Source organism: Hippocampus bargibanti, linkage group LG14 (assembly GCF_051943395.1).
Source record: "Hippocampus bargibanti isolate YZ-2025 linkage group LG14, ASM5194339v1, whole genome shotgun sequence".
Lineage (NCBI taxonomy): Eukaryota > Metazoa > Chordata > Actinopteri > Syngnathiformes > Syngnathidae > Hippocampus > Hippocampus bargibanti.
Genome location: NC_142747.1, coordinates 20,280,756 through 20,306,080, shown reverse-complemented (window position 1 = coordinate 20,306,080; position 25,325 = coordinate 20,280,756). Strand labels below are relative to the sequence as shown.

Sequence of the window (25,325 nt, the reverse complement as noted above, 5' to 3'; positions counted from 1 at the left end):
GTCATCCATTGCATACGTAGATGTCACTGATCTTCAATGAGGCCAGTCTGTCGGAGATCCAACCTCCGTGTGTTCTTCAGAGCTTCGTCAACCACGGAGCTGTGCTGCACAAGGTGTTTGTCGTTGGAGAAAAACACTTTTGTGTGGAGAGGCCTTCACTCAAAAATTTCCCCAGTGGACCATGTGGTCAGTTCATTCAAATTCCTTTAGGTCTTTCATTTTTATATACGTGGTTTTATTCAATGATTAATTTTGCGTACCCTAAACCAATCTCTTGCTCTCCAGATCTGATTATGCTAGCAGCTAGCTAGTTTATTTTATTTATTTTTTTTCGTTCTCCATATTGTCTTTTACAGTGATACCTTGGTTTACGAATCCCTTGGCATACGAAGTTTTCGGTTTACGAACGTTAAATTTATGATTTTTTTTTTTTCCTTGGCATACGAACTTTTTTTTTCGGGATACACACGGAACGCCTCAATGAGTGATGTGTCGTTCGCGAACGAGCCCGTTCTTCTAACAACAAAATGGCAGCCGACTGTTTTTGTCCTCTATTCCCCACCCCCAGTCTTCGGTTAAAGCCACGTGATTGGTCAAGAACGCAGAAGTGAGGGGAGGTGGTTTAAACATTAAAGAGACAGGCAGTGAGAGAGTTTCAAATTTGCTAGTTCAAAGGCAGAGTGTAGACTGCAAGGTTAAAATTCCCATCAATCAGGCTCCACAAACAACCCGCACAAGCCATCTGTACACTTGATGGAAAAAGCTATCAAGCTAGCTAAAAAGAACACAATTGACGAGAAACTAGATAACGTTATTATACAGTACAGTTTATTTCTTTAATTATAATACCATAGCACATTTATTACATTAAAATAAGGTGTATTTTGTGTAGTTTTAAGGCTTAGAAAATTAGAAAGTAGAAAATGATGTTTTATGGGGACCTGGGAACGGATTATTCTTATTTTAATGGTTTCCTATGGGAAATTAATTTTGGGGATACACACTATTCGCCTTACACACTCCGTCTGGGAACCAATTAAGTTCGTAAGCCAAGGTATCAACAGCATTTACCAGAATGCTTCCTTAAAACAATGATCATATGTCATCCACAATAGCCGTTAGCATTAAATCTGACTTCTGAATTGTAAACAAGTTGTTCCCGAGGAAACCATAACTACAATATGGTCCAAATTTGTCTCTGCTTTCAGACAGAAAAACCATCTTCTTTAACAGTCAGCAAGTGTCCAAACCAGAGTCAAGTTCTGATCTCACAGCTGTGAGTATTGAATGTTTTTGTGCAATGAAAAATTCGAAGGATGGGACCAATAATCATTAATTAACTCATTCACTGCCAGACATGTGAAAAAAAATGTGTCCACTCCAGTGGCAGGGTTTTTGTCAATGTCACTTGAATTCCAAGAGCACTACTACTACTACTAGCACTACTACTACTACTACTACTACTACTACCACCTACTAGTACTAATAATAATAATCATAATCATAATCATAATAATAATAATTAAATACTAAATACTACTACTAGTACAACTACTAGCACTACTACTACTACTACTACTACTACTACTACTACTACTAATAATAATAATAATAATAATAATACATTCATTCAACCCAGAAGTCACTCAAATAGATAGAAAGCTAGCTAGCTAACAGATAGCTAACAGATAGTCAGCTAGACAGTTAGCTAACTAGCTAGATAGCCATATTGCTAATAAAGTGTCATTGAGAGTTTTGAAAGGCGCTTATAAATGAAATGTATTATTATTATTATTATTATTATTATTATAAATAGCCAGCTACATAGCTAGCTAGCTAGCCAGATAGACTAGCGCTCTAACAACAGCTGAAGCTAAAATAAAGCGCTAACATGGACAAAGGGGAAATGCTGCACCCTTGTGGAAAAGAAAAAAAAACAGCCAGGGGGCCATGGCCAGCGCTTTATCAGCACCCAAGCAAGTGGTCTGGAAAATGGATGGATGATAATAATATCTATTCATAATCCTCAAACTTACCAAAAATGTGTCTTTGTTCCCCAAGATGGATGAGCAAATACCTTTCCTGCCTCCTCCCAGCACGGAGGCTGTGGCCGCCCTGGTCCGAGAACTACGAGTTCAATTAGGAATGGCCCTGTTTGGAGTGGATGTCATCATTAATATACACACAGACACCCTCACTGTCATTGATATCAACGTTTTTCCAGGTAAACGTAGTTCTTCACACACAGCCAGATACAGTAGTCTTAAAGGATAACCGACACCGTTTTTTGTTTTGTTTCCTAACTCACATCAGAAAAACGTTTGATAGCATCTAAAATAGCCAAAACACGCAGGCTGATATTTTTAGTCAAATGAAAAACGCCAATAAAAATGACTTCAAGTGTCCCAAAATTGCCACAAAATGAGCTCGGAACTAGGAGAGATTCAGAAAGTCCCGCCCCCTTGTTCATGACATCACACCAGGATATTCCTTCACAAACTGCCTTGCTCCAGAATCAAAACAATGGCTTCAAATTGGGAGAAGATGCTTTCTTGTTACTCATCCAGTTATGAATATGATTCAAATAGTTCTGAAGAGGAAAGCATAAATGTTTGCAATCCATTAAAGCTATCTATTAATCTATCTATTGATATCTATTGCCTATCTTGCTGGCTAGCTATCTACAGGATTCATATTAGCTATCTATTAGCTGCGAGCTAGCTAGCTTTCTTTCTATCTGAGTTACTTCTGGGTTGAGTGAACGCTGGTGCATGTGGCTGCCGCTGCTCACCTGCAGAAAAACTGATCCTGTGACTGTAAAGTAGCCTTGAGAGTTTTGAAAGGCGCTTAGAAATGAAATTTATTATTATTATTATTATTATCTAGCATTCTAGCTAGCTAGCTTTCTATCTTTTTGAGTTACTTCCGGGTGAGTGAACGCTGGCGCGTGTGGCTGCCGCTGCTCACCCGCAGAAAAACTGATCCTGTTAGTGTTTGTATTGTCCTTTAAGTGTTTTTTTCCCCCTTCTTGTCAGGTTATGATGGCGTGCCCCAGTTTTTCTCTTCCCTGCTCAGCCACATTAAGTCCGTCTTGGACAAACAAGCTTCTTCTGCTGACTCTCCTGACCAAGTGACCAAACACAAAGGGCCAACTTCCACAATGGGAGGAGACACGATGTAATTCAACCATCAGTCTTTCACGTTTCGGTTCGCGACCAACAGGTGGCACTGTAGGACCCCACAGGTGTTTGTCGTTTTAGTCAGTACATATATATTACATTTGATTTATAAGCACCTTTCAAAACTCTCAAAGTCACTTTACAGTCACAGGATCAGTTTTTCTGCAGGTGAGCAGCGGCAGCCACACACGCCAGCGTTCACTCAACCCAAAAGTAGCTCAAATAGATAGAAAGCTACCCAGCTAGCTAATATATAGCTAATAGATAGCTAGCTATCTAGATAGATAGCCATATAGCGAATAGATAGCTAGCTAGCCAGCGAGCCAGGCAGCTAACAGCTAGCTAGAGAGCCATCCAGGCAGCTAACAGATAGCTAATAGATAATAAATAGCAAAGAACTAGCTATCTAGGGGACAGTTAAAAAGGACTCTCACCACCATTCAATGTCAAGTCATTGTTTGTTTCATCTTGTCATGTTTTACGCATGGTTTTGTTTGCTACTTTGGACCTTTCTGTTGTAATGACTTTTGTTGTTTGAGATTTTGTTCCTGCTTCATTTAATACAATGTGTCAAATACACCTTGTTTTATATTTGTTATACTAATTACACGAGAAAAAAAATGGCAGCCAATGTGTTTCATATACTTTTATTGATTGATGAGTAGCATCAAAGACACAGCAGGCTAAAAATACAGCATTATATTGGCCAGTAATATTACAAATATTTTGACTATTTTGAAATAGTTTTGAAACATCACTTTCCTCCAGACATATCCTCCTTTTATCTACCTTGCTGGTTGATACATCGTACGCGTGTGTACAAAAAAAAAACAACTTTTAAGTAGTTTAACCGTTTTTCCCATTATGAAAACAACTATCATCTTTAGAAAATGTCTCACTAATATTCACTACGTACTAAGTTTTACGTGTTCACGTCCAATCAATATCATGTGTGTAGAGCATTGCGATCGACCAGTGATGTAAAATTGTTATGAACTGATGCTATACAAATAAAGTTGAGTTGTTTAAAAAAAACTAGACGATAGCCTGTCAGTCGTCCTTTCACTTGATTGACATACCGGACAACCAATCAGATGATATCTCGCATACAACGCCCCTGCTCAGCTCGTCGTTAGTTACATTCTAAATTTTCGCTTGTTTTTTTCCTCTTAAACGTAAGTTAGGGTATAAAAATGAGCCAGGGAGCTGGACCAAGTAAGAAGAAAAAAAGTATCCCTTTTATACGAAATGGGTGGACTTTTTTCACGATGACATTTTCAAAGTGTTTGTATCGTCTGCCTGCCAGTGACTGATGTGTCGTTCGCGAACGAACAAGCACTTGGAGCCGTCTCTTTAACGTGGATGACTGGTTGACTCTTAACAAGCAGCCGATTCCGCAACCCCAATTCGGTTAAAATCGCGCGTGATTGGTCAAATCCGTGGTAGAAGACACTCACACACAGTAATATAAATAAAGTCACATACATTTTTAAAACGATCTACTGTATTGTATCTTTTTGGTCGGAAATTAATTTAAGCAACACAAAAAAAGAAAAACTGAGGAGCGATTTGGGAGCCGAAATTGCCAGATTTTTTTTAAAGCGAGCCGAGCCAAAAGAACCTGCTCTCTAAAAAGAGCCGTAATTCCCATCACTACGAGTTACACTCGTGAAACGTGTGAAAAAAAGTGTGAACACCCCTGCTGTAGAAATAAAAAAGAGAACATATTTAATAAATAACTACTAAATATGAATTTTAATGGCGTATTAAAATACCTGCTATAGTGGCTTATTATATTTATTATTGCATCCTAGTGTGCCGCAGTGAATATTGCATTATTGCAGTTAACGGAGTTGCTTGGCTGAACCCGGTTAACTGTGTACTTTGTGCAATTTGACACATTGGCCGCTTGGGGGCGCTTTTGCCTATTACTTTGTATGACCTTGGCGCAATGACATTTACACGAGCACACACACACACACACACACACACACACACAAATTAAAAATTCAAGACGGCAACCACTGCAAAGGTGGTGCCACACAACCGAGCGATTACACACAACAGCGGTTATTTTCCACGTTAAGTGTTCCAAAAGACAAGAAAATGGCTTTAGTGTCTTCCTCATCCCTGCTTTGTCCTTCCTTGGCTTAGTAAGAGTGCAAAGCTGTCCTGAACCTCAAGTGACACGTTGAGACCTTGTTAAGCTCAGTGAATCAAATCCAACTGAGCGTACAACCTAACAGCGCGTGTACGCGTGTAACATTCGACGAATACAGTGATACCTCGGTTTACGAACCTTTTGGCTTACGAACTTTTCGGTTTACGAACGTTACGTTTATGAAAATTTTACCTTGGCATACTCACTCTTTTCGCACACAGAGCTGCCACAATAAGTGATGTGTCATTCGCAAACGAGCCCATTCTTCTAACCACAAAATGGCAGCCGACAGTTTTTGTCCTCTATTCCCCGCCCGTCAGTCTTCGGTTAAAGCCACGTGATTGGTCAAGAACGCAGCAGTGGGGGAGGGGGGGGTAAACATTAAAGAGACAGGCAGATGACAGTGAGAGTTTCAACTTTGATAGAGTGTAGACTGCAACCTAGCTAAATAGAACACAATTGATGAAGAACTAGGTAAAATTATCGCAGAGAAAGCACCTACAACGGATCATTCCTCAAGATGGTGAAAGAAGAAGGTTACGGTCCTCATCAATTGTATAATGCTGATGAAACCGGCCACTCCATTCCATCAAGCCATCAACGACCATCACAAAGGTAAATAAAACCACTTTATTATACAGTACAGTTTATTTCTTATAATTATAATATCATAGCACATTTATTATATATAAAATAAGGTACATTTTGTGTAGTTTTAAGGCTTAGAAAGTAGAAAATGATGTTTTATGGGGACCTGGGAACGGATTATTCTCATTTTAATGGTTTACAATGGGAAATCAATTTTTGGGATACACACTTTTCGTCTTACACACTGTGTCTGGGAACCAATTAAGTTCGTAAGCCAAGGTATCACTGTATATCGCCCCGTACAAGATATTTTATTGTGTTTTGTTCGTGTCAACCTCGTTCATCACAAACAGTCGGATTTTAACAGTACACGAGCCTAATGAAGCAATTGAAAGAATTAAATGTTGACCCTTTGGGTGGAAATATCAGTTGTACATAACAGTCATAACACTTTACATGTAGCTAACGCTAATTGCACAAAACAAGATATTGATACATACGATTGCTTACATACAATCTGTTGTCATTTCGCCTGTTTTATGACTTGACGCCACAAAATGATGTGTAGTGTGTGTGTATATTTGTATTTAAAAGATATTTCCACTAAAAGTTGTGTAGCAGTTCACAGCTGATTCCATTTAAGCTAACTACAGGTAACGTCCCACTTAAGACGCAAGCTCGAAATGTACATTTCAAAGCAGCAAAGTTATGAAAGTAAGAGGAAAGGAAAGAAAGAAGTAGAAAAACAAAATGCAGGAGCTGATGGAAAGGCAGCCACTCTCGCTGCGCCGTTTTGAAGCCAAAACAACAACAAAAAAGAACTAAATACAGGCAACATTCGACTTACGACTATCTCGACTTACGACCACCCATACTTACGACCAGGACCTCCAGATCCTATTTTTTAAATTGTAATCCTACGCCTGGCACCGCAACGCGCTAGCAGGCCATAAACGTGTACGACAATTTTGGCCAGCCTGCTAGCATCTCACTCTCACACAGCAATCGACCGCGTGATGGCAAAAGAGTGGGGGGAGTTTGCGAGTCATTTAGCCTCTGAGTCTCTATTCAAGATTTTGAATGGATTTTGACTTACAACCATTTTGACTTACAACCGTTTTGGTCGGAATGGAACTCGGTCGTCAGTCGGATGTTATCTGTCTATAAATCAATCAATATTTTATTGTATTGTACAAAGAGAATATTTTCTAGTGTAAGTCGGATGTTACCTGTACTTTGAGCGGCAATGCTAACTAAAATTAGCATTTTTGTTAACATAGGAAATCTTCCCATTAAAAAATAATAATAATTTTGCATCCAAAGAAAAGACATGATGGGAATGAGAGAAGCCGAATTTTTGAATGAGAATGCAACCAAGGGCAACTGTGTGTGAGTGTGTGTTTATATCTGTGAGAGGGTGTGTGGGTGGTTATCCTCTCCGCAGCTCTCTCAGCTCTGCGGCAACTTTGCGTAACTGGGCTTCGATCTCTAGCAGCTCCTGCAGATGAAAAGAAGAAAAAGTGGCATCCGTTTATAATAATAATAATAATAATAATAATAATAATACATTTCTAATGTTAAGCAGATTCTTTACTTACAGGTAGACAGGATGAACTTAGTACAACGAATAATACATTTCATTTCTAAGCGCCTTTCAAAACTCTCAAGGCCAATTTACAGTCACAGGATAAGTTTTTCTGTGGGTGAGCAGCGGCAGCCACACGCACCAGCGTGCACTCAACCCAGAAGTTACTCAAAAAAATAGAAAGCTATCTAGGTAACGAATAGATAGCTACTAGCTAGTGAATAGATAGCCATTAGCCAGCAAACAGATAGCCATTAGCCAGTGAATAGATAGCTATTAGCTAACGAATAGATAGCCATTAGCCAGCGAATAGCTAGCTATTATCCAGCAAATAGATAGCCATTATCCAGCGAATAGATAACAACTTACAAACAAACAAATTCAACTTACGAACAAGTGTTCTGAAGTTGAATTTGTTCGTAAGTTGGGGCGCGTCTCTATTTCTGTCACCTACCTCGCTTTCTTCATCTTCTAAAGCACCTTGCTCATCATCTTCATCTTCTGTGACGTACTCCTCGTCTTCCTCCTCCCCCCCACGTGGCTGGTCGTCATCCTCCCGCTGGTCTTGGAACCTTTCTCTGTCAAACTGGCGAGTAGCTTCATCGCTAGCTTTCTCCATCACTCTCTTCTGCAGCGGCTCCTTCGCCTCCATCCCTTCGTGGTCGCGACTCGTATTCTTCTCACCTCCGCCATTTTGACTTCCATTTTGACCTCCATTTTGACCTCCATTTTGACCTCCATTTTGACCACCCTGGTCCTCCTTTGGCTTGTTCTGGTCCACGCCGTCGCCTCCCTCTTGCATTCGCGCCTCCTCCTGCACTCGTTGCATCTTCCGAACTAGCTCATCCAGCTCCTCCTGTTTCTCCTTTCTTGCACTTTCCTCCTCTGGATTATTTTTGCGTGTTAGCTCCTTTAGCTCCTTCTCCACTTTTTCCTTCTCCACGCTCAGATCTAACTCCTCCTTCCTGTGATCGTCAACGCTCTCCTGCTGAGCTTCGTTTTTATCTCTAACCTCCTTTTCCTTGGTGGCATCCTCCTCCGGACCGCTTTCTGACCGCTGGCTTCCGACTTCCTTCATCTGGTAACGCTTTTTCTTCAACTCTCTCAGCAGTTCTTTGAGCTGGTCATCATTGCTCTCCTCCTTTTCCTTCTTGCTGATCTCCTTAGCTAGCAGCTCCTCGAGCTCCTTGGCTCTTTCCTCGTCGTCGTGGATCCCCGTATCATCGGTCTTTGGTTCATTCATCTCCGTCTTTTTGGGATGGTCTTCCAGTGTTGTTTTGGTGGCATCTTTCCATTCCAAATCGCCGTCTTCATCTGCTAGGTTGTACTCGTAGCGTTCTTTCTCTACAATGGTCAGCAAGAATATCATTTATTTCAATTTCAACGGATAGTTAAGACAGAAGAAAAATCATTGGCGCCGCCCTAGTCTCTCTCGAGGACTTGCACACTGCAAGAATCGCAAAAAAAGCCGCAGGAAATCCTATTGGAACCCTCCGCATCCTGCTCACCACCTTTTCCAGCGACGACCGATCCACGCGCACCAAAATCCAGCCAGCTAGGTAGCAAGCTAGATAGCATTTTTAAAGTTCGAGAATCATTTAGCCTCAGAGTCTCTATTCAGCATTTTGAATAGATTTCGACTTACGACCGTTTTGACTTACGACCGTTTGTTCGGGAACGGAACTCGGCCGTTAAGTCGGATGTTAACTGTAATAGGAATGAGAGAATCACTGCGTACCATCATCAGCTAGCCTCCGGAGCTCCCCGAGAAGATCTTGATGTCTTTGCACTTCATCAAGTTCCGCTGCAGAAAAAAATGAGACATTATGATGTGCCAATCATTTGATTCAACACAACATTTGACACCATACAGGAAGTTGATGAGAGTTTAAGGGCAACGTTAAATAGAAAAAAAAAGAACAGCAGCTGTAGCAAAGTGCTTTGCAGAAAGTTGGGAAAGGACTTGCAAACACCCTCCCTCTGGTGCCATCACACGGTCGTAAGTCAAAATGGTTGTAAGTCGAAATCCATTCAAAATGTTGAATAGAGACTCGGAGGCTAAAGGACTTGCAAACTCCCTCCCTACGGTGCCATCACACGGTCGATTGCTGTGCGAGCGCGAGATGCTGGCTGGCTGGCCAAAATTGTTGTACGCGTTGCCGGCCTGCAAGCGCGTTGCGGTGCCAAGCGTAGAATTAAAATAAAAATAAAATAGGCTCTGGGGGTCGTGGTCATAAGTACGGGTGGTCGTAAGTCGAACCGGTCGTAAGTCGGATGTTACCTGTATAATATTAAAAAAAATATCAAAAAGTAAGGCGCTACATTAGAGGCTGGGGTTACGCACTACTGGCTATCTGTTAAGTAGCTACTGGCAAACTATCTATTCGCTAGCTAATAGCCATCTATTTAGTAGCGATTAGCTATCTATTCTTTAGCTAGCTAGCTTTCTATCCATTTGAGTTATAAAAAAAATAATGAGAATATATCAGAATCAATATCATATAGAAACTACGTGAAAGGCTATTAGATATCACCTGCTAGCTTAGGGTCGCACTCCTGTTGCGACCCATCTCCATTCAGCGTTTCTTGAATGATGCATTCAACCTTTCAAAAAGAAATAAAGAAATAAACACATAAATAAATAAAATGTCAGCGGAGCAAATAAGGAAGATTCAGTAAATATCACCAAAGAGAAAAAAACTGTAAAAATGTCATGTAAATGTAAAAAAAAATGTATACAAATAGACTCAACTCTGACCTTTGCATCATTGAGTGGCGAGATTACTGGCCGACATCCCACTGGAACAAAAGAAAAGGGAAATAAACAGATAAAAATATACAGATTAAAAATAAACCCCAAAAGCAAGCAGTAAGGGAGTAACAATAATAATAATACATTTCATTTCTAAGCGCCTTTCAAAACTCTCAAGGTCACTTTACAGTCACGTGATAAGTTTTTCTGTGGGTGAGCAGCGGTAGCCATACATGCCAGCGTTCACTCAACCCGGAAGTTAATAGATAGAAAGCTACCTAGCCAGCTAATAAATAGCCAACAGATAGCTAGCAAGATAGCTAGCCACCTAGATAGCTCTATAGCTAATAGCTAGTTAGTTAGCTAATACACTGATTGTCACTATTAAATACTGTACACAGATAGAAAGCTGGCTAGCCAGCCAGCCAGATAGATCGCCAGCTAGCTAATAGATAGCAAATAGCCAGCTAGCCACCAGATAGCCAATAGATGGCTAATAGCCAGCCAGCTAGATTGCTAGCTAGCTAATAGATAGCAAATAGCCGGCCAGCTAGCTATTCGCTATATTTACAAGCTAAGTTTGTGGACTCTCCGGTCCCAATATTTACAAGGATACTTGCTAGCAACTGATCACTGTTCCCTTGGTTGAAGCGGCAGAGCAAAAGAAGCTTGCACATCTCTCTCATGCTCACGCAGTCGCAATAACACACAAGCGCAAACAAGCGCACACACTGTCCCAAGAGGCACGAGCCTGCCGGTACTTTCCATCTGAGGCTAAATCCGTCCGTCTCCAATCCTTGACTGCCATGATATCATTAAAGGTAACCCAAGCAGTACAACGCTAGGCGCTAAATGTCAGTCGACGCTGTAGAGAATCTATAGCATTATGTCGACTGGACATTATAGCCAACCATATGGACTGTATATGGGTGGATATAGTAGGTCGGACCACCATTAGATTAGATTGCAGTCGAAAAACTGATCCTGTGACTGTAAAGTGACCTTGAGAGTTTTGAAAGGCGCTGATAAATGAAATGGATTATTTTTAGTATGATCATTTGCTATCTGGCTTGCTAACTAGCTGGCTGGCTATAGAGCTAGGTATCTGTTGGCTAACGATTGGCGAGCTAGCTAGCTAGCTTTCTATCTATTTGAGTTACTTCCGGGTTGAGTGAACGCTGGCGCGTGTGGCTGCCGCTGCTCACCCAAAGAAAAACTTATCCTGTGACTGAAAAGTGACCTTGAGAGTTTTGAAAGGCGCTGGGAAGTGAAATTGATTATTATTATTATTATTATTATTATTATCATTTGCTAGCTATTTGCTGTCTATTAGCTATCTGGCTTGCTAGCTAGCTATTTACTATCTAGCTGGCTGGCTAACTAGCTAGGTATCTGTTGGCTATCAATTTGCTAGCTAGCTAGATTTCGTGTTATGTATTATTATTATTATGATTATTATTATAGCTTTGCAGCTTATGATGACGTATTACACATGTTTCTCTCCATGCTAGTTCTTGAAATTTCCGAATACGACAACGAGAAACGGGGAAAATTTCGATTGAAGTTGACGCTCTTTTTACTAACACTACAGTTTATAAAGGTGAGTAAGTTGTATTTTTATAACTCATAGAAGTGGTAGAATATATCTTTTTCTCCATAGCTGCCAAGTTTCAAGCAATAAGAAGCATTAGCATATATATTACTAGAGCTTGCAATTTTCTTTCCTAGTATTCAGTGACAGCCATTTTGGATTTCTGGTAAAAATCTGCCTGCATTCGATCCTTGATATTTGCTCATTTATATGTTGAATCTTTACTTGTGTTTTTTGTTCTTGGTTAGAATTTCAAAAGCTTTCCAATGCTACCTTACTCATTAAGATCTGTCAAAAATTAAGAAAGTTATGATAGTTTAAACCGTAATAAAGAACTCGGTCACAGATTTTCATTGTTTTAACTGTGGCAGAAAATCCCCTCATATTTCAAAAATTAAAAATTCCATTATTTCCTTATTATTTGTCATAGAACAATAATCCATACATTATTTGGAAGCTATTTAAATGCACTTTAATATGGTATTAGAAAATGTGTGATGAATGATTGAAAAATGTTGTCACATCCCTCCCTATACATAATAATTGAAAGTCATTCTACACAATTCTATATCTTTCAAAATCAGTCATAATTGGAATCGGCATTTCAGTCTTCCCACACAATATATATATTGGCGTCTTAAAAAGGGATCGTGGACTAATTGTAATTCGAGTGAGCACAAACCTGATACGTTGGATATCAAAAATATCGAACGATACTGCGAAAACTACATTACCACCAAGACTGCACACGTTCGGGTGAATTTATAGCAGCGCCCACACTTCTCTTCTCCTTTTAAATGCAAAACGGCAAATTTGAGCCAATCTGATTCCATCTCAAAATATACATATTTCAGACTGATAGTAACGCTTCCGTGACTAACGATAAGCGTATAACAAAGACAACATACAGTACAGGTAATTGTATTAAGCACGCTCGGTCTTAAGACGGGAACGCAGCAGTCACCGTTCAGACATGTTCCAGCATAAATCCACCCTCCATGTGCCCTCCAAAGTGGAACAACGGCGAGATATGAGAAAATATGAAATATGACCGACCTCCCACGGCTGCCAACAGACAAACTGCTGCTGTCAGAACTCCCATAGGACCTCCGAAAAGATGTTCCTTCCAGGAGAGATCCTTCAAACCGCGGGCTGGATGTGGATGCCAGTCATCGCACACACTCGACATACACCGTCGCAGGGAGAGAGAGAGAGGAAAAAAAGCAAACTGAGCGTGCGTTTGTGGTGGGTCAAGTGACGTCGGCGTCCTCGATCCTAAATCCTAAAATCTTGTCACCTGTACTTTGTCAATAAATCACATGGCTTATAGAGTCACTCTAAAATCTAATTTACTACTGTGAACAAACTTGTATTCGTGTATTATGACAACATGTCTTTTACTCGTGTTCTCTTGTATATCGGTGAGGATTTAACCCCTTTCCCGGCAGAAACGAGTATACAGTACACGTTTTCACAAAATTTTATTTTTTTTCAGTCGTGGACGAGTATACGCGTCGAAACACTTACCTTCAAAAAACAGCTACATTCGTATATACTCGACGAGTTTTCAGCTTTTGTGAACCATTCTACGTGTGAAACGAGTATTTTTGCGTAGTGTAGCGCATTGGGATTTAAAGACGAGTATACACGTCCAAAACCTTACCAACAAAACTCATTACCTTTAACAACCACCCACATTCGTATATACTCGTCGATTTTAAACTGCTGAGAAGCATTCTACGTGTGAAACGAGTATTCTCGCAAAAAAAAAAGGTAGAGCTGTGGGATTACAAAACGAGTATACTTGTCCACAGTATCTTCAAAAAACAGCTACATTCGTATATACTCGATGAGTTTTAAGACGTGGTGAGCCATTCTACGTGTGAAACGAGTATTCTCGCAAAAGGGTAGATCAGTGGGATTTCAAGACGAGTATATTTGTCCAACAGTACCTGCAAAACGCAGCTACATTCGTATATACTCGTCGATTTTAAGCCTCTGTGAGCCATTCTACGTGTGTAACAAGTATTCTCGCGATAGGGTAGAGTTATGTTGAGCTCTGATGCCCCCTACAGGCAGATGGCGCTCACTCGTATACGTTTGTGATGTATGTACATGTATTATAGTACTGTACTGAACTTTATTGACGAACACCATGATGACTGTGACAAAAAAAACATTGAATTCCATGAATTTGTGTTGACTTATTTCCAAATCTATTCGCATCATTTTCTAGAGGCTCTCCTGGCTGCACTGTTTTTCCGATAGTGCATAGGGTAGTTTTTCTCCGAGCAATTTTTGATCACTATGTGACCCAGGATAAATTTAACCTTCAGAGTAAAATCTGTTAGCTAAAAAAAAATCACGTAAAATATTTGCAAATGGATTGAAAGATTTTTTTTTATCAACCGATAACATGTCAAACTCATCCTTGCAGTGTCAGCCAGAGCAGAACTTGACAAAGCAGATCTGCAGCCTTTCTATTATATCACAATTTAAAAAACAACACCTCTGGTGAGTATTATGTTTTATTTAAAAACAAATTATGGTTTTATATTAACTTAATGGTCTTTTGAATCGCACCAGATGACGTACATCAGGGGTGTCAAAGTCATTTTTTGTCGCGGGCCACATTGTAGTTATGGTTTCCTCTCGAGGGCCGTTATGAATTTGGGGAAGCCATTAGAATGTTTAAATCCCTTCAAATATTACATATAGAGCACACAGCAAATTAATGAATAACTCGTTTTCAAATCTGAAGTCAAGAATAAAGACTTTTATTGTGGTTGACATCCAAAAATATGAAATTTTGGCTCAGATTTTAGCAATGATCATGGAATTTAACAAGTTTGATTTGCTTTCGCGGGCCGAAAAAAATGATGTGGTGGGCCGGATTTGGCCCGCGGGCCTTGACTTTGACACCTGTGACGTACATGAAAGTTGTGTGCTGCTAGGTTGCATTTTTTTGCATAGTATCGATAGTTTCCATAGCTGGAACATGCTAAATATGGTTGTACATGGTGGTAGGAAGGTGGTACCTTAGAAGTACAAGACACAGCAAAGAATAACATTATGTGCCGACTGAGTTCATGGAATGCTGTATGAAAATAAAATACTTAGCGGCCCTAAAAATGGCACATTCAGAGGAAAAAAAAAGATGCTTGTAATATACGTCATTGAGATACCACATGACAGGAAGTGATCGTTCATTCGTCTCACTGTCATCCTTTTGGAAGGCATTCTTCACGTAATTGTGGGAGAAGGCCTAGGCGGGCGGCTCGGCTGGTTGGGACCAATGTATTTCAGAGGAGTGTACGTTGGCTTCTCAATTATTTCGAGATCCAAATATGGTTGCAAGGCTCTGGGGACGAGTATTGATCCTTCCTGTGGGTACAGAAATGTTGAAATTAGGATTGTGTATTAAAGGACAACCAACACCATTTTTTTGTTTCCGAACTGACATCAGAAAAACGTTTGATAGCATCAAAAATAGCCAAACGGAAGTAACTCAAATAGACAGCAACGGGACTGATAGGATCATTTTTAATGAAGAAGGGATCAAAAGTTAAAAAAAAAAAAGATTCTTTTTCTCTGTGGCGTCCCAAAGATAAAGAATCTTTTTGTTTTTTTACTTTTGATCCCTGCTTTGTTAAAAATTATCCTATCGAGAAAAATTTTAGTTCGCTGACGAAGCTTCTCGGATGAGGAGCGAACCATCCGACACCTTCATAGAAGTACAAATGACAGCTGAAGAAACCTTGTCATCGATGGACCACTGCTGTACGACTGAGAGCTTACGCAGACGTTTTGTTGATCACTGAAAATGACTTCCCATTTGAACAGAATACATTGCAGGATTTGATTGCATGAGGTGAACATTGGGTATTTACTATTTTGATCATTTTTGACTTTTTGTTTTTATTGGAAACGGTCATTTTCATGAATAAAGCTGTTCAATCTTACCTTGGTTTGGTGAGTTTCTAATATGGCAATGATTGTTCTGGGGATGGCGCATGCTGTGGCATTCACCTGAAAAAAACAAACACACATACATCAAGCAGGTTTGCTATGTGCTAAATCGGCAGGAGAAATAATAATAATAATAATAATAATAATAATAATAATAATAATAATAATAATAATAATAATAATAAATAATAATAATATTAATAATAGTAATACTTTTCTAAGCGCCTTTCAAAACTTTCAAGGTCACTTTATCGTCACAGGATCCGTTTTTTTCTGTGGGTGAGCAGCGGCAGCCACACGCGCCAGCGTTCACTCAACCCGGAAGTAACTCAAATAGACAGCAAGCTAGCAAATAGATAGACAGCTATTAGCTAGTGAATAGATAACTAATAGCTAGCGAGTAGATCAGAATCAGAATCAGAAAACCTTTATTTGTCCCACAATGGGGAAATTTGCAGTCCGCAGCAGCAATTTGAAAGCTAATTTGATAGCTAATAGCTAGGAAATAGATAGCTATTAGCTAGTAGCTAGCGAATAGATAGCTAATGCCTAGCAAATAGATAGCGAGTACCGAGCAAATAGATAGCTAATACCTAGCAAACAGATAGCTAATACTGATCGAATAGCTAATAGCTAGCAAATCGATCAGAATCAGAAAACCTTTATTCGTCCCACAATGGGGAAATTTGCAGTCTACAGCAGCAATTTGAAAACTAATTTGATAGCTGATAGCTAGCGAATAGATACCTATTAGCTAGCGAATAGATAGCTAGTAGCTAAACACCCCAAAGAGGGTAATCTGCAGTCTTGCTTACAGTGTGGGCATACTGCAGGCTCCCATCGTGCCTCTCATACAAAATGTTGAGGCGTCTGCTTTGGTAGTCAGTACAGTTGGAAGCGCTAGAAATCTGAAGAACAGAACAAATACATCCGTTTGATGGCACTGCTGTGAAAACCATTAAAATGGGAAATCATCATCTTATATCTTGGCTAATATTAATAATAATACATTTTAATTTCCAAGCGCCTTTCAGAACACTTTACAATTAAAAGAACACACAGAACCATAAAACCATAAATCAGGGGTGTCAAACTCCGGTCCTCGAGGGCTAAAGTCCTACATGTTTTCCAAGTCTCCCTGTTGCCACACACTTGGGAGACTTGGAAAACATGTAGGATAGTAATCCTCGAGGACCGGAGTTTGACACCCCTGCCATAAATAAATGATGAATAATAAATAATAAAACAGCTGATTTAAACTTGATATTCTTTTTGTTTTCTTGTGTAAAAAAAAAAGGAAATGTACGTGCTGTAAAGACACTCCCCAATTTACGAACAAGATACGTTCTGAGTGGTCGTTTGCAAGTTGAATTTGTTCGTAAGTTGCTTCAGTGCTATGTTTTGTATGGAATGTATGCTTAAGGCTCATAGACGTAACCTATATTGGTTTGTACTGAAAAATAAACATTTAATAAAATATATCGTCTATAAAGACATGTATAAAGACAATACTACCTAAATTACGACCGAATTTTTTTTCGTATGTACCGTTGTTTGTAACTCGAACGTTCGTAAGTAGGGGAGCGTCTGTATAATCATAACAATGGTAGTAATATGAGTGTATTACGTTGCTGACCTCGCCAAAACTGTTCCTTCCGGGCATCCAGGCTTCGATGTCATATTTTCTGTAAGCTGGAAGACCCAACTCTTGTGTTGGCATATCCAACACTCTACAAAACATCTCCGATTACACAAAAATATGTGTCATGAACAATACGCTACTGTGCGTCTTTTCTGACCTGTAGTGTAGCTCCAGTGCAGAAAAGATTTCTTTTTGCAAGGAAACAAACTCTTCTAGAAGATGAGCACTCTCTTCACCTGTCTCATTTGCTGTCACACCAAACATCTCAACCTTGATAGACAAAATAACACTATTTTAAACTCCTGATTTGTCCTATGCACACACATTCACACACAAAATCATATACAGTGATCACGAACTTAATTGCTTCCCAGACAGAGTGTGTAAGGCGAAAAGTGTGTATCCCAAAAATTAATTTCCCATAGGAAACCATTAAAATGAGAATAATCCGTTCCCAGGTCCCCATAAAACATCATTTTCTACTTTCTAATTTTCTAAGCCGACACAAAATAGACCTTATTTTATGTATAATGAATGTGCTGTGGTATTATAATTAAAGAAATAAACTGTACTTTATAATAAAGTCATTTTATTTACCTTTGTTATGGTCGTTGATGGCTTGATGGAATGGAGTGGCCGCTTTCATCAGCATTTAAACACTTGATGAGGAACGTAGCCTTCTTCTTTCACCATCTTGAGGAATGATCCCTTGTAGGTGCTTTCTTTGCGATCATTTTACCTTGTTCCTCATCAATTGTGTTCTGTTTAGCTGGGTTGATAGCTTTTTGCAGTGTACAGATGGTTTGTGTGGGTTATTTGTGGAGCCTGATTGAAGGTAATTTTAACCTTGCAGTCTACACTCTCCCTTTGAACTAAAAAAGTTGAAACAAGTTGAAATTTCACTGTTTTCTCTCCATTTTCTCATTCTCTCTCTGTCGTCTGCCTGTCTCTAATGTCTAAACCACCTGCCCTCACTGCTGCGTTCTTGACCAATCACGTGGCTTTAACTGAAGACTGGGGGCGGGGAATAGAGGACAAATGAGTCACTGCCATTTTCTTGTTAAGAGAACGGGCTCATTCGCGAACGACACATCACTCATTGTGGCGCTTCGTGTGTATCCTGAAAAATAGTTCGTATGCCAAGGTAAAATTGTCATAAGTTTAACGTTCGTAAACCGAAAAGTTTGTAAGCTAAGGGGTTGGTAAACCGATGTATCACTGTATTGGATGGATGGATATTTGATTGAACAGGTTTGCTAATGTGCCACCGAATTAAGTCCCTGACTTACCTTATTGAAATGATGAACTCTATAGAGCCCCCATGTCTCTCTCCCTGTGTCTGTCTCTGCCCTGTAACACGTACTGCTGCATACTGTCCTGAAGCAGGAGGTGGAAAAGCATGTCAGCGACTAATATTTCAAATAATACCTTTTGACAGGAAATGAGGGTGCACTTGTTACCTGACAGGCATATCATTCAAATGAACTGCATGATCCATGAAATAACCTGGGGCGGAGAGAAATCAAATATTGATTTATTGATATTCCTTTCATCAAATGCCCATTCAAAATCATCATGATAGATCTCGTCTTCAAAATACACGATTGGAAAAACTTCTTGTGAAGCCTAAATTTCATAGATGAAAAGGTTTCTTCAACCGTCAACTGTACTTCTTTGAAGGTTTCGGACGTTTCGCTTCTCATCCGAGAAGCTTCGTCAGCAAACTAAAATTTGCTGGTAGTTCTGGCCCTATATATATATACATATATCCCTAATGTCCAGATTTCGTATCAACTCATCAGACTTGGGTTAGAGTTATTGATTTTCACTTTTTATGGCCTCTGATTTGCAATGCCAATCACAATGTGCATCGTCTATCGCTAACCGACACCAAGGCATGAGTAAAGTCGTACAGTAAATCAGTATGAAAAATTAATGACTGTTATTGTATTTTGCGTAGGACAATTTGAAATTTTGATTTCAGACTTTAGCAAGCATCATGGAATTTCACAAGTTTGATTTGCTTTCGCGGGCCCAATAAAGTGATGTGGCGGACCAGATTTGGCCCCCGGGCCTTGACTTTGACACCCGTGTTGTAGAGCATTGTGGCTTTTTTTGCTGCGGAACAATAGAATTGGTCCACAGCAAAAAAATAATTTGAATTTGTGTTCTTGCAATGTATAATGTATATAAAAAAATAATAATAATAAGTACAAATATGAATGATATTACGGCCCCCCAAAAAAAAACACGGTAAAATGTTTCATTTAACTGATTTCAAAATAAAATTCCACTTGACCGGAACTTGTCTTCTCGAGACTTTTTGCACGGACTTGTTTTCTCGGTGGTCGACTTTGCTTTTCACGAGTAGCGATATTTGTTATCATTAACATTACTGCTAATATTTAATGACGAAAACGGAATTGAAAATATCTTATTTTGAACAATATTTGCGTTTCCCGTACAAACCTTCTTGTATGCCGTGCACATCTAAAAATGTGCAAAAATCGTACAGAATACGCAAACCAGTTCTATGCATGCTAGTCGCAACCTTGAAATGCCATATATCGCTAACTCAAAGCCACGAAACCCTTTTTACATCATCAACAAATTAAAAACTTTTATGAACAGCCTTCAAGTTCAGTTATTTCTAAACAAAAACAAAATATGTAAAAAAAAAAAATAGTAGAAAAGACAACCTGCCACTCCGACTTCTCCGGTCCCGGCCAAGTTTAAGTCTGGGAAACGAACCGGGTCCAGCGAGTAGACCTGAGAGCGATGGGCGTTGGGCTGCATGCCACATCCCTCCTATAGACAAGACAATAGATCAATAACCAGCTGAAAAATGTACAGTATGTGTTATGAATGACATTAGTCCGGTTACTCCATTTTAATTTCTACACGGCAGTCATCGATTCAATGCTGTGTTCTTCCATCACGCTTTGATTCGAGGATGCCACAAAAATGGACAAAATCTGACTTCAACGGACAGTTTTGACGGTGGAAAAAAATCATTACCCTCTCTCGAGGACCTACTGCAACCCACTGCATCCTGCCCACCACCTTTTCCAGAGACTCCCCCTCAGGCAGGCGCTACTGATCCACACGCACGAAATTCAGCAGAAATTTAAACAGCTTCTTTTCGCGCCGCCATTAACCATCTATTCGCTCGCTAATAGCTATCTATTTGCTAGCTATTAACTATCTATTCGCTAGCTATTAGCTATCTATTCGCTAAGTATTAGTCATCTATTTGATAGCTAGCTAGCTATCTTGCTATCTATTTAGCTAGCTACTATATCTATTAGCTATATAGCTAGCTAGCTATTAGCTAGCTATTCACTTGGTATTAGCTATCGATTCGCGAGGTATTAGCTATATTCGCTAGATATTAGTCATCTATTCGCTAGGTATTAGCTATCTAGTCGCTGGCTATTAGCTATCTATTCGCTAGCTATTACCTATCTATTCGCTAGCTATTAGCTATCTATTCACTAGCTAGCTAGATTGCTATCTATTTTGCTAGCTACTGTAGCTAGCTATTAGCTCTCTATTCACTAGGTATTAGCTATCTATTCACTATCTATTCGTCATCTATTCGCTAGGTATTAGCTATCTAGTCGCTCGCAAATTTCCGAACGAGATACCTTCCGAACGGTCGTTCGTAAGGTGAATTTGTTCATAAGTTGCTTCCGTGCTATATTTTGTATGGAATGCATGTTTAAGGATTATATAAATATGTTTTTATAGGTTTATAGAAGTATGTTTAAGGCTTGTATAAGTAACTTGTATTGGTATGTACTGAAAAATAAACATTTAATAAAATATATGCTCTCTAAAGACATGTACATGTACAACTGGAGAGAACACTACATAGGTTACTACAAAAATGTTCGTATGTACCGTTGTTCGTAACTCGAATGTTTGTAAGTAGGGGAGTGTCAGTATGTTACTTACAAACACTGCACTCTTCAGCATGTCAGGTACAACCAAGGGAATGAAACCCTGTCAGAGCCAACAAATATAAAGATATATATATATATATATATAACAAATACATATTTGTTTTACCAATAGCGAATCATTGAGCAGCTTACACGGCGTTGCAGTATGTCGAGTGCGAAGTTTTGAAGCGCAGTCTGAAGTCTGGCCCCTGCACCCCACAGATAGTAAGATCTGTGACCTGAGACATGAGCAAGATGCCTAAAGCAGAGCAAAAGATGTGTACTCAGCACAATACAATACAATACAATGCTCGCTATCTAGCTAGCAACCTATTTGCTATCTATTAGCTATCTAATAATAATACATTTCATTTATAAGCGCTTTTCAAACCTCTCAAGGACACTTTACAGTCACAGGATATTTTAAGCTAGCTATCTATTAGCTATCTGGCTATCTATTAGCGATGTCTGTGAGAGTTTGAAAGGCGCTTATAAATAAAATGTATTATTATTATGATTATGATTATGATGATGATTCGCAATCTATTAGCTAGCTAGCTAACTTTCGATCTATTTAATCCGGGTTGAGTGAACGCTGGCGCGTGTGGCTACCGCTGCTCACCCACAGAAAAACTTATCCTGTGACTGTAAAGTGACGATGAGAGTTTTGAAAGGCGCATAGAAATGAAACATATTATTATTATTATTATTTATGTAGTCCTAAACCTCAATATTCTGTAGGTCCTGGATTTTCGAGTGCCAATGACAAATACCCTGGCACTGGAGTGGACACGTTTTTTTTTTTGCATATGTCTAGCAGTGAATGAGTTAATCATTTAAAAAGATACAACTATATTTATTCAAAATGTAAATGTCATTGCCGTTACCAGCCCACATGGTCACATTTGATTGACATCACCTCTGCCTGATGAGGCCGCCCAACTGCTCCCCGAGTTGTACATGGCCTCTGGGTTTAAAGTTAAATTCTTCAAGAGAGAAAAAAATATGTTTACAAGACCAAATATGGATTTTAAAAAAATGAATTTGATCATCTCGAAACTCACCTGGTTTCTGTCCAACCAACTCCACGATCTTCGCTTGGCTCTCATCTCCAATGGGCTACGGAGGAGACGTTTGAAATGTCAACCATATGTTCCGCATGGAGATTAAAGGACAACCGACACCGACATTTTTTTGGTTTCCTAACTGACATCAGAAAAAATCATTTTATAGCATCTAAAATACCCAAAACACGCGGTCTGATATTTTAGTCAAATGCAAAACACAAAAAAAACTTTAAAGTGTCCCAAAACTGCCACAAAATGGGCTCAGAACTGGGCAGAGTCCCGTCCCCTTGTTCGTGACGACACGCAAGGATACTCCTTCACAAACTGCCTTGCAAATTTCCCCATTGCGGGACGAATAAAGGTATTCTGATTCTGATTCTGATTGATTCTGATTGCTCCAGAATCAAAACAATGGCTTCGGAGAGTTCAGATACAATTTGAAATTCTGCGTTCAAGCTTTTTTATGTATCTAGCTAGCTAGCTCCTAGATACTTAGCTAGCCAGCGACCTAGCCAGCTACCTAGCTGGCTATCTATCTATTTAGCTATCTGGCTGGCTGGCTAGATATCTAGCTATCTATCTATTACCTATATAGCTATGTAGCTAGCTATCCATTTGTTATTTATTAGCTCTCTATTAACTAGTAAAGTGACCTTGAGAGCTTTGAAAGGCGCTTATAAATGAAATGTATTACTATTACTATTATTATCAAATAGTTCTGAAGAGGAAAGCATAAATGTTTGGAATCGATTAAAGAAGTCCTTCCGTATCAATTGGGGGCGTCTGGACTCCAATGTAGCGCCCAGAAAATGCACAAGATGGCGCACAAGCTCCGTTGCTAACGGGTTGATTTGTCCGCTGGGAATTTGTGTCAACTTACACCTTCTTTATGCGTGTTGCCGCAATTGGCTGCCACACACACAACGCTTCACCATCGCGTTATTTGTGTCGTTTTCCTTCTAATTTCGCGATAAACAGTGTTTTAAGATGAAAAAAGTAGCCAAAATGCATTGTGTGTCGCTTTCTCGGTCAGGGGCGTTCCCTCCGTGACGTCACTTAGGGGACTGTCATCAACTCGAAAACAAGACTTCCGGAATATTCAAGTCATTTAAAGAGATTTGACAAATTATGGACGCAACTTGTCGGGAGGTGTCGGTTGTCCTTTAAAACCACATTTATGCACTTTCAAGGTAATTCTCACAACATCGGGGTGTGTGGCGTTGGGCAGGCGAAGCGCTTGGCTAATGTGTTTCTCATCCAGTTGCGTCTCTCGCGGATAGAGATTGTTGAGTCTTTTACGAACTTCTCGACCTTTCAGTAGCGCCTGGTTGTATTCCGGAAGCTGTGAGATGAAGGGCATAGATGTTAAAAGCAAACGTTTCATGCCACGAATCCATTTGATATTTGTCAAGAATGATTGTCAACATTTGACTTACATCGGCGAGGGATTCCTTTTGGTGTTTTGCCTAAGAACAGATTGTGACATTCTTTCATCCCAGAGAAACACACGTATGAACACAGGTATGAAAATACGTACAGGTCAAGAATGCGCAAGCTTTACTGTGTTATATAACACTACTACAGTGATAACTTGGCTTACAAACTTAATTGGTTCCCAGAAAGTGTGTCTAAGGCAAAAAGTGTGTATTCCAAATATTAATTTCCCATAGGAAACCATTAAAATGAAAATAATCCGTTCCCAGGTCCCCATAAAACATAATTTTCTACTTTCTAAAGCCTTAAAACTACACATAATATACCACATTTTCTGTATAATAAATGTGCTATGGTATTATAATTAAAGAAATCAACTGTACTATATAATAAAGTCGTTTTATTTACCTTTGTGATGGTCATTGATGGTTTGATGGAATGGAGTGGCCTGTTTCATCAGCATTAAACACTTGATGAGGAACTTAGCCTTCTTTCACCATTTTGAGGAATGATCCATTGTAGGTGTTTTCTCTGCGATAATTTTACCTTGTTCTTCATCAATTGTGTTCTGTTTAGCTGAAACAAACTCCAAATTTCACTGTTTTCTATCCATTTTCTCACTCTCTCATGAGATAATCAATCATCTCATAAGAGAAAGATAATCTTTCCCCCCTAGCAGGCATTTTGCATTTCTTCCCCCACAGCCCACGGGGCCTGCAGCCTAGCTTTGTAGTGTGCTCCCTGAGAGCCTTCAGCTCACAATATACCTTATTTTATGTATAATAATAAATGTGCTATGGTATTGTAATTAAAGAAATAAACTGTACGGTATAATAAAGTGGTTTTATTTACCTTTGTGATGGTCATTGATGGCTTGATGAAATGGATAGCTTTTTGCATAAAACCATGTGGCTCAATTGGTGGGATGAGGCTTCATCACAAAATGACAACGTAAATATCTACTGACCACTAAAGTTTTGACCGTTCCACTAATATGCTGCTTCTGCTGTTCCAGCTCAGAGATTTCCTTTCGTACTCCCTGGAGCTGCTGCCACACGGACACCTGAGAGAAACACACACCGCATGTCAACAATTCCAGAAAACATAACTGGAGAGAACACTAACATGTGATCCTACAATTTCCCTGACGTCTTGGCTGCACAGGTCGCCTTTCCTGCTCTCTACGTTAGCTATGACTTTGTCGGTCTGCTCACACACTGCTCTCATGTCCAGTTGTGGCTTATCGCTATATCCTTCGCGAACATGCTCGTATAAGCTGCTCCGATGAGAAAAGCGACGGGGGACCGTAAAACACACATTTAACGTTGTGAACTGCCGCACTGCCGGCGTTAATAGAAACTTTGTAAAGCTTCTCGACGAGGAGAATGAGGCGACATGCGTCGCCATGTTGGA

General features: G+C 39.6%; 3 protein-coding genes across 5 annotated transcripts in view; 1 reads left to right on the top strand and 2 right to left on the bottom strand.

Annotated features, from left to right (window-relative positions):
• Positions 1 to 5,188, top strand: part of LOC148888783 (inositol-tetrakisphosphate 1-kinase-like) — a 17,462-nt gene extending 12,274 nt beyond the window's left edge. For both annotated transcript variants that reach the window (XM_089013087.1, XM_089013088.1), the window contains 4 exons: positions 21 to 186; positions 1,209 to 1,276; positions 2,062 to 2,224; positions 3,036 to 5,188. In XM_089013087.1, coding sequence (XP_088869213.1) covers positions 21 to 186; positions 1,209 to 1,276; positions 2,062 to 2,224; positions 3,036 to 3,181 — 543 coding nt within the window. In that variant the 3' untranslated portion in view covers positions 3,182 to 5,188. The remainder of the gene's footprint in view (positions 1 to 20; positions 187 to 1,208; positions 1,277 to 2,061; positions 2,225 to 3,035) is intronic.
• On the bottom strand, positions 3,811 to 12,987 carry LOC148888782 (uncharacterized). Of its 2 annotated transcripts, none has more exons than XM_089013086.1 (6): positions 12,913 to 12,987; positions 10,272 to 10,312; positions 10,048 to 10,117; positions 9,252 to 9,317; positions 7,968 to 8,857; positions 3,811 to 7,426 (listed from the first exon to the last, which is right to left on the bottom strand). In XM_089013086.1, the coding sequence occupies exons 1-6, from the start codon at positions 12,956 to 12,958 to the stop codon at positions 7,358 to 7,360; spliced, it is 1,182 nt and encodes a 393-aa protein (XP_088869212.1). In that variant the 5' UTR covers positions 12,959 to 12,987; the 3' UTR covers positions 3,811 to 7,357. The 2 variants fall into 2 exon arrangements, with proteins under 2 accessions (XP_088869212.1, XP_088869211.1); XM_089013085.1 differs by lacking the exon at positions 12,913 to 12,987 and adding an exon at positions 10,886 to 10,978.
• Positions 12,961 to 25,325, bottom strand: sars2 (seryl-tRNA synthetase 2, mitochondrial). Its single transcript, XM_089013084.1, has 16 exons — positions 25,050 to 25,325; positions 24,880 to 24,975; positions 23,915 to 23,944; positions 23,680 to 23,820; positions 22,476 to 22,530; positions 22,331 to 22,397; positions 21,565 to 21,670; positions 21,425 to 21,472; positions 20,167 to 20,275; positions 18,928 to 18,973; positions 18,757 to 18,844; positions 17,625 to 17,737; positions 17,462 to 17,555; positions 16,641 to 16,733; positions 15,820 to 15,885; positions 12,961 to 15,240 (listed from the first exon to the last, which is right to left on the bottom strand). Exons 1-16 carry the CDS (start codon positions 25,317 to 25,319, stop codon positions 15,100 to 15,102), a joined length of 1,563 nt encoding a protein of 520 aa, XP_088869210.1. The 5' UTR covers positions 25,320 to 25,325; the 3' UTR covers positions 12,961 to 15,099.

What these genes read in the sequence shown, in the direction of transcription:
- sars2 (XM_089013084.1), bottom strand. Translation starts at nt 25,319, where the DNA reads ATGGCGACGCATGTCGCCTCATTCTCCTCGTCGAGAAGCTTTACAAAG. An exon ending in TCGACATACTGCAACGCCGT is followed by an intron (nt 21,473 to 21,564) that starts GTAAGCTGCTCA and finishes TGGCTCTGACAG; the next exon opens with GGTTTCATTCCCTTGGTTGT. An exon ending in GAGTTCATCATTTCAATAAG is followed by an intron (nt 17,738 to 18,756) that starts GTAAGTCAGGGA and finishes TTGTCTATCAAG; the next exon opens with GTTGAGATGTTTGGTGTGAC.
- LOC148888782 (XM_089013086.1), bottom strand. Translation starts at nt 12,958, where the DNA reads ATGGGAGTTCTGACAGCAGCAGTTTGTCTGTTGGCAGCCGTGGGAG. An exon ending in TCTGTTGGCAGCCGTGGGAG is followed by an intron (nt 10,313 to 12,912) that starts GTCGGTCATATT and finishes CTTTTGTTCCAG; the next exon opens with TGGGATGTCGGCCAGTAATC. An exon ending in GTGCGACCCTAAGCTAGCAG is followed by an intron (nt 9,318 to 10,047) that starts GTGATATCTAAT and finishes TTTTTTCTGCAG; the next exon opens with CGGAACTTGATGAAGTGCAA.